At 44.0% G+C, this 13,672-nt stretch overlaps 1 protein-coding gene across 3 annotated transcripts in view; it reads right to left on the bottom strand.

Annotated features, from left to right (window-relative positions):
• Positions 1 to 1,675: 1,675 nt before the first annotated feature.
• GOLM2 (golgi membrane protein 2) overlaps positions 1,676 to 13,672 on the bottom strand; it is a 62,044-nt gene continuing 50,047 nt past the window's right edge. For 2 of the 3 annotated variants that reach the window (XM_077263190.1, XM_077263189.1), the window contains exons 9-10: positions 8,322 to 8,489; positions 1,676 to 3,769 (exon numbers count right to left, since the gene is read on the bottom strand). In XM_077263190.1, the coding sequence (XP_077119305.1) occupies positions 3,702 to 3,769; positions 8,322 to 8,489 (236 nt within the window). In that variant the 3' untranslated portion in view covers positions 1,676 to 3,701. The remainder of the gene's footprint in view (positions 3,770 to 8,321; positions 8,490 to 13,672) is intronic. The other variant, XM_077263191.1, reaches the window with a different exon arrangement.

Below are 13,672 nucleotides of genomic sequence, written 5' to 3'. Positions count from 1 at the left end.
GCGTGCACGGGAAAACCCGAGCAACGAGTATACTCGCTCATCACTAATAGTGACCAGTGCTATGGAGTCGGAGGTGAAAGTCAGGGAAATTGAGGAGTCTGACTGAGTCAGTGGTTTGGCTCACCGACTCCACATCCCTGCCTATAACAATGATGGAAAGAATTTAAAAAAAAAACACACTACTTTTCAAAATGGACGACCAACACAACCATGGCAGTATACAGACACATAATGCATTATTACAACGGGAGGCTCTTGTCTTGAAGCTCGTTCATTAAAATAAATGACCGCCTTTTCATTTCAGTGCAGGACATATTTACTGCACCTGAAACATTCAATTATTCTCCAAATATAGTAAGGTGGATATTAGATTTATGGTCTTTTTAAAGGGGTTATTCCAAAATCAAGACTCGCATGTATCCACAGAATAGGGGATATGTGTGTGATCTCTGAGAACTCCAATAATCAGCTCCATTTAAAGACAATAGGACTTGAGTTGATAGCTAAGAGCTGCACTCCTCCTCAGCTTGCATGACTAACAATATCTATTCAAATAAGGGACACAGAAGTCCCTTTCAAATGACCCCCAGCAATCAAACACTTACCACCTATACTGTTGATAGGCAATACACTTTGGCACCGATTCATAAAGATTGGCGTTGTTCACACTGGTCTTGACGGGGTGGTGTGCTGGAGTCGGACGTGTGGCGTACATCTGTGTGCTCCTTGCCACAAATTCTACTCCAGTAACCTGCTGAAGTAAGATTTATGGCGTAGTGAACACCGCCGCTTGTCATGAATTTGCTGAGCGATAAGCGCCACGCCTCTGTCGGAGGTGGGGGAAAATGGCTTAAGAATGCTATAAGTGGTAACATTTCAGGGAAGGCTTCAATTGAGCCAAATTTTTGCAACTTTTCAAAGCTTTTTATGCCAGAATACTGCCATCAAAACTTTGATGAATAGGGGCCTTTGTTTCGGGTAAAACACTTAACTTGATAAATTCCACTTTATATATTAAAAAAAAGAAAAACTTTAGGAGACTGCACTCATTTTGCACGTGTTATGGTGTATATTAAAAAAAAAAAAATCAAAGTTTGCAGCACAAACATCATGTTTGTGACTTTTTACTCATTGCCAATTTTGAAAACTGCAAAAGTGGGCAGCAGCCATTGTAAAATACTGCCGAGACGGGTGCCAAGTGCAGCACACATCCATGCCCTCTCATGGCAGACATAGTATTACATTTGTGCCCCAAACTTTATGCATTTGGGACATTTTACACCAGCACTAGATTAATATTGGCCTATGAGATGCCAGACTTATCAATCTTCGATTCCTCATTTTCCAGATCTTTAGTTTGCCTTTAGTGGATTTCCGTATACATCCATAGGACATCCATGGTAATGGAAACACAAAGTATAGAATGGCTGCACTATCACGAAAATATTTTAGATGTCGTGCAGTGAGTGCGAAGAATCAGGGCCAATTCATTTAATCATATTTTTCATCCATATTGGGGCCACATGTTCCAGCCATATGTGTAGCGGGGGCAGAGGGGTCTAGATCTCTATCCTTTTCTGACCCTTTGGTCAAACCCAACTCAGTCTACATGAATGGAAAGTAAATGAATATATCCAGTAAGAGCACTGGAATAAGGCACACACGGGAAAGAAAAACCTTTTTACTACCTTTATTAAGAACGTCCCTCACAGGTTGCTCTCCCACACTGCGGGACAAGGACACAGGTTTCAGGGCAAGTTGTAGTGCACCAAGCGTGGGCCAGATCATACACAAAAACATACAAATGTTAACACAACCAATACCAAATCTTCTTGAATTGTAAGGTTAATAGAAGAAATCTGATTTCAGACGGGTATTGCAAGGGACAATAGGAATATAAACAGGTCTTGTCTGTTTGGCCACATAAAGTCTTATTGTTAAGATCGACCTTAGGAAACGAAAAAGCTTCGACTTTGGCTGCTACCCAGTTTTTCTGCCATGTTATGCAGTAATAATTTGCCACTGAACCAGGTGGCATTCCTTGCATTATTTATAATGGCAGCCATGTTTCTTGTCACTTACCTAGCCTAGAAAAAACAATGATTGCATATGACAGACAGTCTTACAAGTAAGATAAGGGGTCTGGGAAACAAGGCAGATGATGCCTTCAGTTCTTCTTCAATATTTGCGTAAATGAAGGTGTCAGGAAACATAACTTGATGTGGGACATGGTTGTCGTACCAGTACGTTACACGTCCATTAGTGGTGAACCAATTAATCAATTGGGACAACGAATATTCAAAAGGCCTAAAATAACACTGAGCGTTCAGCCTAGGCGATGGCTCCAGTGAGCGCCGATGCCAGATCCAAAGAAAACTAATAAATACGCATAATGTTTGGCCTTTCCTTAGTGTTTACATAAGAAAAAGAAAAGCTTTCCTAAATGACAAGGTCCTCATTTACCCCACCTCCGGGATCCAGTGCAGAATATGGAGAAAATAACCACAGAAAAGAAAATACCGCTCAGATGAAGTCTGTGTACGGGCAGCTAGCGTCGGTCAAGTTTACAGATGCGAAAAGCATGGGCACAGGGGCTCCAGAACCAAAAGTCTATGTCTACTAAGAGGTGCAGAACGGTGTCAGCAGGTTGATCCCTTTCTCAGTGTTCAGTTTCTAAATCTTTTCCTATTCATTCACTGGAGATAATTAAGGCTGTATGTGATGTCCTGCAAAAAAAAAGTTACCAAACTGCTTGTGCCATCCAGTCTCTAGGGTGAATACAAATAATGCCCAGTTTACTGTACGAGAACATTGATCTATGCAGAGAAGGCCCATAGAAGAACACGGCAGTCCGTACGTGGGCATTTGCTGTGAATCGGCCATCAGCAATACTCTCGGACCCCTAATGACATCTAATGATAGGTAGAACGTGAGGATCGATCTGAGCTAGTCTTGAAGGTGCAGGATCTGCTTGATCAGACGTGTTACATGGTACAGTGCATGAGTCTATTTACACATATTACATACAAAATACAAATATTATATAAATATATTTGCAGAGAATCTAGTACTTGGCTGCACTGCTTACACGAGTAAGATTGGACACGGCTTCAGAAAATTTCCTAAGATGCGGCCCTTCAATTCACACAGAACCGGTCATAGATATCCCATAACGTGGGGGATTGTATCAGAAAGTCAGAATCCATAAGACAGGATTTATCAGACGTACTGGGAGAGTAAAAATTCTAACGTGTCCGACGACATGATCATGTGCGCAGCGGATCCTCTACAGGGGAAGATGATATGTACATGACAGTCTTCAGCGTCCAGGGATTTTCATTTAAGAACTCACTCGTACTCAATCCAGAATAAAATTTCCAGCAAAAAGATCATATTTACAACCCAAAGGGAGGAAAAAAAGAATATTAAAAGTCAAATCAAAGAGGAAGCTCAACTTCTACAGCCACGAGTGGACTGTGATGGCCTTTGTAGGAGTAGACCCAACTACAACCGCGTAATGCCCCATCCAACAAAGAAAGAGGCAAGTAACTATAGAACAAGTCTGATCCTCCCGGCACCAGTATGAACGTCATCAGCTCCTGGGATTTGAGCCTCCTCTTACAGTACAAATCATAGACTAGAGAAAGACCCCCAGCACTTGGCACGTTTCATTCCATTCTTCTGTCTATCCAGGCCACAGGTTACAGGGTCTCACCAAAATGATCTTTTCTGTATTCGGCTGCATCCACTTGTCCATCGTTTTCATCATCTACATAAAGCATAAAAATATGTTAATTTCCTCCAAAATAACTGACAAGTGTTAAGATGCTAAAAATGCAAAAGTCACATGCAAAAACTAAATGAAAGCTAACACTATTTTATCTGAACTATAGTAGACTAATAAAGGGCGATCTGTGGGATCAGCGAGGCAGCATGCAAATGTTTGGGCTACTTACAAGGTGAGGTTTTTGGAGTAGAAACCCTTTAAGGCTTTGTCAACACAACGTCACCCAAAAGCTGGCTGAAAAGTGACCCATAAAATGAACATACACCGCAATATCAACATGGCAGTGCTGTGTCTTGAAGTGCTTTTTTTTTTTTTTTTTTTTTACTGCTTGAGGGTTTGTTAGAACAAATGATCAGACAGTTGCTTTGTATATAGTGTAAAAGCGGACATTGTGGCAGAGCCACCATTAGAATGACAACACGGCCGCCGAAGCCGCCTCAGGAAAGCAATGATTGGAACTGCAGCAAAATGCTGCTGTGCATGTGCCTCAAATCTATAATCAAAACTCGTGTTTTTTCAACGCCTTGTTTTTTGGGAGAGTTTTTGCTCCAAAACCTCATGGAAAAAAAAAAAATAAATCAGCATGAAAGCATAAGGAAGCGAGCAACGGTACTGGATCTCCATGCTCCTATAGTCACTAGAATATCTTATACACCAATGGTCCATAGTAACAAAGATTGACTAGATCCCTGCAGATCAGAACGGTCAATGGGATAAGAAATTCCCATGAGACAAAGTGGAAAAGCCTTTTAGCTCTAGAGACACCAATCTCCGGTCCATCTTGGGCATCAGTTGTCGTAGGAGGACATGTATTGTACATTTGCCCAGTTAGCCAGAGCAAGTGACCAGCATGAATGCTACCACTAAGTGCAGATGGCCGCATTTAACAGTAATGCCCAGACCGAACCACGATCAGTCTTAGATGCCATTATAAACAGATGCTCATGTTTTAAGAAAAGGGCTTGTATTCATTGAACAAATATGGGTTATTCAGCATCTCTGAACACAGATCTTTCTCCTCGGTTGCGGTACAGAACGATGTATGCGCTCACTGAGACAATATTGCTCTACCCTTTTTCTGATTGGATGAAGGGGATTCTTATATATCCAGACTACATAAGACAAGATAGCTCATGTTATTGTTCACTTCCAATACTTTAAACCTGAGTCTCCACACACCCCTCAGTCTTTCAGTCGTTGGATAAAAAAAATTGTACGTGACAGGAATGCCCATGTTCACTACCCATTTTATTTTTACGTCCCAGCCCCCAAGTTTCCCCAACATGTGGCTGCATCAATATTCTTTACACATGCAGCTGAGACTTGGCCCACCTTGATGGCCAATAGCCCCAAATATTGGTTTCACAATTGTGTGCCCATTATCTAGCCACAGGTGAGCAAAGCTTCTTCCATGCTGTGACCTCACTTTCTTGCCTTACACTTAAAGGGAATTGTCAGTACCATCAACCCTCCTAAGCAGTCTATAAGGGCATGCAGGTCATAGGAAAATTAATAAAATGCTACCTTTAGATCTACAATCTGATATCTTAAGCCAGAGAAATCCAGGATTTTCTTATATGTAAATGAGCTGTTAAGATCTATGGGTCAGACACTGATCTGCATGAGAAACTGCCTGCAGAGATTATTTTAAATAAAAGGGGATCGTTACCAGTGTGAGACAAGTGACTAACACAGAACAGGAGAACCGAACTTTGTCTCCTTACAAACTCATTTGCTGCAGCTCTCACAGCTCTGCCGTATTACAGCACTGTCTACCTGCAAGCTGGAAGCGGAGAGGAACCTGCAGATGTGTCAGGTATAATCACACAGGTCTGCAGTGAGATCAGGAGAGGAGAGCGGCCATTACACATCACACTGGTAACTCCGCTTCATGTAAAATAATCTCTGGAGGTAGATTCTCATGGAGAATGATCTACTGTATGTCCAGCCCATAGCCTGAAACAGCTCATTTACATACAAGAAAATGTGGATTTCTCTGTAATAAGACATTGGATCACAGATATCAAGGTATCATTTTATTCAGTTTCCTATGTAGTGCATGCCCATACAGCCTGCTCAAGAGCATTGATCTTACAGACAGATTACCTTTAATATTATGAGAAAATCAGGAATTGTCACTTTGGAATTGTCCTATGCAATTTCCTCACGAGCTGTTGGTTATACTTGAAGCATGAAGTAAACTAACCCCAACTTTTGCCAATTTTACACATGGAATATGATGGACTAAACACCCAGCCCATATTAGCCTACAACACCAAACAGAACTTCTTCTCCCTAGGAGCAGCTGTATCATGCCTTCCGTTACCTGAATGTATTCCTAACCCACCAGACACCAGCCTGTTGCAGAATATGCTTCACACGGGTTAGTCTGCAATCAGATGAGAATATGGTAGCACTTTATGGGGGACCTAGCCCTCAACTCCTTAAAACTATATTGATTCATTCTTAAGGTACCGTCACACTCAGCAACGAGAACAACAATCCGTGACGTTGCAGCGTCCTGGATAGCGATCTCGTTGTGTTTGACACGCAGCAGCGATCTGGATCCTGCTGTGCCATCGCCGGTTGGAGCTAGAAGTCCAGAACTTTATTTGGTCGTCAGATCGGCGTGTATCGTCATGTTTGACATCAAAAGCAACGACGCCAGCAATGTTTGACATGGAGCTAACAACCAGCGAGAACGAGAAGTGAGTCGCCGTTACGTCACTGGATCGCTCCTGCATCGTTCTGGAGTTGCTGTGTTTGACGTCTCTACAGCGACCTAAACAGCGACGCTCCAGCGATCTAGTTTAGGTTGGCTCGTTGTCTATATCGCCGCAGCGTCGCTGAGTGTGACGGTACCTTTAAGCTGCTTTTATATTCCACAGACCTTTGACCATTGTATGTAAAAGGCTAAAAGTATGCACAATAAAAAAAGAAAAGGTTTACTGGATACATAAACCTGTCATCAGATTCACGCTCCTCGGGGGAGACGACAGACTAGTCTCAGATTTAAAGTATATTTTCCCTGAAATGCCAGTGTCTCCAAGTAAATCGTGCAGCCAGGATTTGATCCATGGTTTAGGCCACATGAATCAGATGACAGGTTCCCTTTAAATGCCACGACGTTCTCAGGTTTAGGCTACTCCTGTCATCTGTGAAACTACCCCCCCTCCATTATGGCCAGGACCACATTAAAGCATGTAATTTTATTTTTTTACACCTTCAGAGCTGGACAAATACCGGGAATTATAAACAGACCCCTTTCCAATTGGAAAAATCTGGAACACTCGGCCAAGCATGCAGGTTTTTGGTGGAGTCGGGAGAAACAACAGACGGGAAAATGCAGATGGCCAACACCTATCTTACAGGAGTTTCCGTGCAATAAGCGTCTTCAGCCTATCAGCTTGCGCTAGGTGAAATAAATAAACAGCGGTTATTCACCCTTCTCTGCTCCAGTGCGGCTTCTTCGCTGCTGCTCTGGTCTTTGTCGACAGGCTGCAGCGGTGATGTCATGACTATAGCGCAGTCTATCACTGAGCACTGTCACTCTGACAATAATAAAAGCTGTTGAGCTCAGTGATTGGCTGCAGCGGTGATGTGCTAGGCAGATGTAACTTTACTGCTGCAGCCTGTCAACAAAGACCAGAGGAGAGGTGGAGAGGGAGAGGTGGAGAGGCGGATAGGGAACTCTGGAGAGGGAGAGGTGAAGGGAGCGCTGGAGAGGGAGAAATGGAGCAGAGGAGGGCAAATCTCAACTTTTTATTATTTCAACCAAGCACAAGCAAACAGGATGATGAAACTTATTCTTGTCCTGTAAAACCCCTTTCACAGTTTACGGCTACCTTTTCAGGATTTCTAAACAAAAAAAAAAAAAAAAAAGGCCCCCCAAAAAAGGCCCCAAATGGCTACAAAGGTGAATATAACGTTTGGCTCTTTATTGCCCCTATTTAAAAGGACTTGTCCAAACCCATATCCTACGCAAAAAGTAATAATTGGTGACACGTTAGGAAAATCCTTCTTATTAATTATTGTGCACAATCTCTTTGTAACACTATGGCGAACTGCTATCACAGCAAGCACGCGCAACGCGATTAGCTCCGACGGCAGATACTTCATGCGGTTTCTAATGAATGCAGAGAAAGATGGAATGGCTCTACCACCACAAACCAGACGAGCCCTTTACACACGACGGATGCCGGGAGTAAAATACAACATATGGAGATTAGCAGTAATACAGAAAGAGAGAAGAAACATGCAGCCTAATACTAAAAGTGCAGAGTATCACACCTTACAAGGTACACCTAGGCAGCCGGTAGTGGAGAATTCATGCACAGAGATCGGGCATGCAGAACGAAGCACAACACGCCACAGTCATCCAATGTCTCCAGCAATAAATGTATTGAAAGCCATAGCTGTGAAAAGGTTATAAATAGCAGACGCTCTTGTGCCAGGAGCCACGTGACGTGGATAATCCGGAGCTGGATTGTATAGAACATGGGGATAATTTGACGCAGGCAGAGCCCACGCTCACCTTGTACGTCTTCTTCTCCCCCATCACCATCCTCTTCCTCATTGTAGGCCAGCTCTGCCTGCTTGTCTGCCTCGTACTCACCCACGTTACCATCATCCCCGTTATAGTCTGCCACTTTAGAACCATGTTGAGCATCTACGGGGGATTCATTCTCATCAAAAAACCGACCTGGGAAGTCGGGAGTGGGAAGGAGCAAAAAAAAGGGAAAGAAGGGCAGGAGAGAAGAAAGGAAAATGTGAGAAAATTAGGAAACATCAGCAAAGACAGGACAGGACTTTATCCCAAAGAGTCATGTGAAGATCACTGCGCTTGTCAAAGCAATGCCGAGACTAAAAAGGAGCAGTAAAGTCTCATCCCACGGCTTCAGCTAAGAAAACTCCATGGTCTGATAAGGAGAAGGGATAATGTCACTGGGTCAGCAAGCAGCAGCACTCAAGTTGTTGCGAAGCTACAACTCGCATCATAATAATAATCTTTATTTTTATATAGCGCTAACATTCCGCAGCGCTTTACAGTTTGCACACATTATCATCGTTGTCCCCAATGGGGCTCACAATCTAAATTATCATGTCCTAACAGCCTGCTGGGAGTAGCAATTTTATAAAAACTGGGGTGTCGCTAGTTGCCAGCCCCCCAAGTTTAGCATAAAATAGCATTCTGAAACTAATTCATTACTTACATGAAATAGGACAAGCACAGAATACTACAATAGTGTAAATTACACACAAAAAAGTGATCATTCAGTTCCAGAAAAAAAAAAAAAAAAAAAAGTAAAGAAAAAAATTATATTGAAATCAACTGAAACAGCAAAGAGGTTAGTTGTAGATAGAGGGGACTCTCGATGGGGTGCATGCCCAAACCCAGAAAAAAAAAAAAAAGACATGCATGGTAAATTAACATGTGGATCATGCATTAAGAGTAGGCTGTGCTGCCACAGACTGCTTAAAGGGGTTGTATCGCAAGAGGCATGGTATAACCGACCACCGGTGAGTGGGGGCTGGTGGAGCATGGGATAGCTCTCCGTTCATTGCTGTGGGCATCCTCCTGAATCCAGCAACTCCTATAATAATGAACGGAGACCGAGACTGAACGTGCGCTGTCACCCTCCACTCAATCCTGGGACGGAGGACCGGGAGACCCCTATTCTGGAAATAGGTGTGAATAACAGATGGAACCAGCAGATATCCGACATTTATGGCAGATCAATTGGATATGCAATAATTGTCTATTGGGAGATAATCCCTTTTAATATACAGTATAAAAAGTACTATTCTAAAATAGCAGTGTCTAAATGATGAATGTCAGGCAGCAAGCGCTAAGGATCTGTCGGCACTCCTAACATGTTTGTTTTAGTAGATACTTGTATTCTCCATAACAAGATCTATGGAGCATCTTTTCTTCGATCTGGATTGTGGGGTTCCTCTGTTTATTCACGCCGTGTGTGTCTCCTTGGGGGAGTGTCCCTTACCCATCTATTGCTGTCCAATCAACACTGTGGGAATGGACACGCCCCTTTGATAAAAAGAATGATAACACCCAGTTGTCAATGTGTTCATATACTTCTAAGAAGAATAACTGAAGAAAGGCACAACACAGATCTAAGAAAAGATGCTGCAGAATGGTTATAATATGAGGAGTACAAGTAGTTATGGAAGGAAACCGGTCAGGAAAGGGGACGTGTCTTTTTAGGCAGTATAGCAGCAGGATTGTGAGCTAGGAAACGTTATGCACAGATAGTCATGCAGGGGGTAATGAGAAGAATCATAGGATGAACGTTACAATTGGTTAATTTATATCAAGAGTAAACAATGGCGAGTATGTACAATACTGGGAAAAGGTGAGAAGAAACCAGCACGTCCTTCATCCCAGATCTCCACTATTACTACGTAATGCAAGGATTACACTGACCAGAGCCTACACTGTGGTAGAGAATCATCAGGATCTGAGCTCTGCATGAACAGAAATATTGTGCTGGGGGCGAGCCTCCTGGTAAAATGCTGGTCTCCACTGCCAATCCCACACTGCTGGATGCACCATAGTGTTAATAATAAATCTTGCCGTTTTACACCTGGGAACCTGTTGGACGACATTCTCATGGAGAGCGGAGGTCCCGCAGTGATATCCGCCCCAGTAATGGCCGCTGTGTAGATCATTGCGAAGAGGATGCAGGAGAGCCGCACACTTCACTCTTTGCATTGCAAGGGGGGGAGGTTGCAATGACCTCCGCAGCTTAAATTCACATGGTGCAAATCTCAATCTCCCATCTCTTGTCAATTTACAGCTTTTTTGCAGAGAGTGCATCAGGTGACCCAGCAGATTTCCCGCAAGTGAGTACAAAGTAGAAAAATAGCTGGGAACGCAGCCTGAAGGTGGGTTTACACCTGACTACGGGCATTAAACAGCCACTGATCGGGCTACATGTTAAAAGCCAACCACATGTGTATACAGAACCATCAGTAACAGATCGATCCATGCGCATAGGCTGCCAGGAGTCGGTCAGCATAAATGACTCTGCAAACCAAGCACAGGCACTCGGTGCACTCTTGGCAGGGCCAAACATTAAAGTGCGCCTTCCCACCTTCTTGTTTTCCATCTCTCTGCCCTTTTCTGGCTCTGTAAAAGCAATCAAAGCTGTCAATCAAAGAAGAGAGGTTAAAGGTGGGAGAGAGGGCCATGGCACAGAGCACCTGTGCTTGGTGTGTACAGTCATTCTGTGCTGATAGTGACTATACAGATCTCAGTAATATAACCCCATTATCTTAGAGCAGCCTCACCTATCAGCTTCTTTCTGGTTTCTCAAACCCTCCTCAGATCAAAAAATGGAGTTAATACTTGTCAGCATTCTGCTAGGTGTGAATACTGACCGAGGCCACCACTGCCGGCATTAGTGAATGCACGCTGCCTACATCAACTATATGGAGACCTAGCTTCATTACAATCAAACAGCTTATTCATTTTTCTCTTTTTTACGAAGTGGGAAAAAGGATCTGAGGGGGTGGAGGAACTGTATAATTAACAAAAAAAATAGTAGTGAAGAGACGTGGCATAATAAAAGGGCTCATGGATTTATGTTGTGTCTGATCTGGTGAGGACTTTTTCTCATGACAGAAGGTCTCCTCACCAGCGACATCCGGAAAAGTCACCTTTTGATTCTGTAGTAAACATGGCATCAGTTTCCATTAATCTGCCAGGCTGATAACTGCAGCGTGCCAGCGTAACTCCACACTCCATATATTATTTCTACACACCTAAATTATTAATGAAGAGAGGCCAAAAGTTTAATTAACCACCTCAAGGCATGTGTTATATAAGTAGCTATCGTCAGGATGTGATGAAAATGAAACAGAGGCGAGGAGCTATGGACTGCATAACAATATACACCCGCAGCCATAACATTACAACCACAGTGTAGGATCCTCCAGGCACAGACCCCTGGAGGTTTTCTGTGCAATGTGACACCATGATCTTAGCTGCAGGGTTTCCTCAACTTCTTAAATGGGTAAAATTGCAAAGTGCTTGTAAAAACAAACATCAGTGCAATTTAACTCTTATTAAAAATCCTGTCCTTGGTAAAGGTACCTTCACACGAAACGACTTTACAACGAGAACGACAACGATCCGTGACGTTGCAGCGTCCTGGATAGCGATATCGTTGTGTTTGACAGGCAGCAGCGATCTGGATCCTGCTGTGATGTCGCTGGTCGTTGAATAAAGTTCAGAACTTTATTTGGTCGTCAGATCGGCGTGTATCGTCAGGTTTGACACCAAAAGCAACGATACCAGCGATGTTTTACGCTGGTAACCAGGGTAAATATCGGGTTACTAAACGCAGGGCTGCGCTTAGTAACCCGATGTTTACCCTGGTTACCAGCGTAAAAGTAAAAATAACAAACAGTACATACTCACCTTCGTGTCCCCCGCCGTCCGCTTCCTGCTCTGACTGAGCGCCGGCCCTAAAGTGAAAGTAAAAGCACAGCGGTGACGTCACCGCTCTGCTGTTAGGGCCGGTGCTCACAGTACAGGAAGCGGACGCCGGGGGACGCGCAGGTGAGCATGTACTGTTTGTTATTTTTACTTTTACGATGGTAACCAGGGTAAACATCGGGTTACTAAGCGCGGCCCTGCGCTTAGCAACCCGATGTTTACCCTGGTTACCCGGGGACCTCGGCATCGTTGGTCGCTGGAGAGCGGTCTGTGTGACAGCTCTCCAGCGACCAAACAGCGACCCTGCAGCGATCGGCATCGTTGTCGCTATCGCTGCAGCGTCGCTTCGTGTGAAGGTACCTTAAGAACAGAGGGACTTTACATTAAAGAGTTTAGTGCTCGTTGCCCAGATTCGGCCACGGCTGCAGCCTACCAGTGGTGGGTAGTTGCTTAGGCAAGGGTGCTGCAGTGATGCTGGAGCTTCAGAGTCCCTGCACTTCTCCCAGGCCACAGAAGCAAAGCTGCCTCTCTGCTTGCAGCGTACAAGAGTTCACAGTTCAGACCAGTGACAGGACCATCCTGCTGGCCCCAAATATCAAGCTTCAGGAGCATGCTATCCCCCAGCAAGCAGGTGGTCGGGAGGAAGACTAGGAGTGTGTTCTGGAAGATACAAGAGGAGAACAACCCCATTGATCCATGTAGGCCGCCTCTCAACTTACAGGGCTTAGACCTTTTTTTTTGTTTGTTGTTTTCCAGTAGATCATACACATGCTCGATTGAAGACTTGGACTACAAATTCTGTCTGACTTTCATGACTTATGATACTAAAAAGAATCATCAATGCCAGCAGAACACTGCCCAGAGCGGCACACTGCCTCTGCCGGCTGGTCTTCTCCAGGTGACCAATGTATACACAACCAATATATAAAAGAACACATGACTTATTGGTCTAGGTCTCCTTGTTCCACTGCCCCATGATGGAGTTCTGATACGCACGTGCCTATGTCGGCACCTTTGGCAGTCTTCAGGACACAGCATGGGTACTGATGGGTCTGCAGCTAAGATTCTCATATTGACATAGTTGTGTGTTCGGACACCTATCATAGCCGGCCTTAAAAGCGTATTGCCAACATGGCCATTTACAACATATTCACAGGATATGCCACAAATGTCTGAAAGGTCAAGGTCCCCCCCTCCACGTACCCAGTTATGTAGGCATCGCAATGTCACCCTTGCGAGTACCTCAGGTCCTTACACTTGACTATTTGCATTAAACATTGATCCCAACTCATCAAGACCGGTGTTGTTCATGCCGCTCTTGAGGAGTTGTGCCGGAGTCAGGAGCATCTGACAAGTGGCACGCGCCTCTGTCATGCACTGGAGTAATATTCGTCATGAATTGGATGAGCAGGGTCGCCATGCCCCAT

The sequence above is a fragment of the Ranitomeya variabilis genome, chromosome 5, assembly GCF_051348905.1.
Source record: "Ranitomeya variabilis isolate aRanVar5 chromosome 5, aRanVar5.hap1, whole genome shotgun sequence".
Classification (NCBI taxonomy): Eukaryota; Metazoa; Chordata; class Amphibia; order Anura; family Dendrobatidae; genus Ranitomeya; species Ranitomeya variabilis.
Note: the sequence above shows the minus strand (reverse complement) of the source record. Positions and strands in the feature narration are given on the sequence as shown.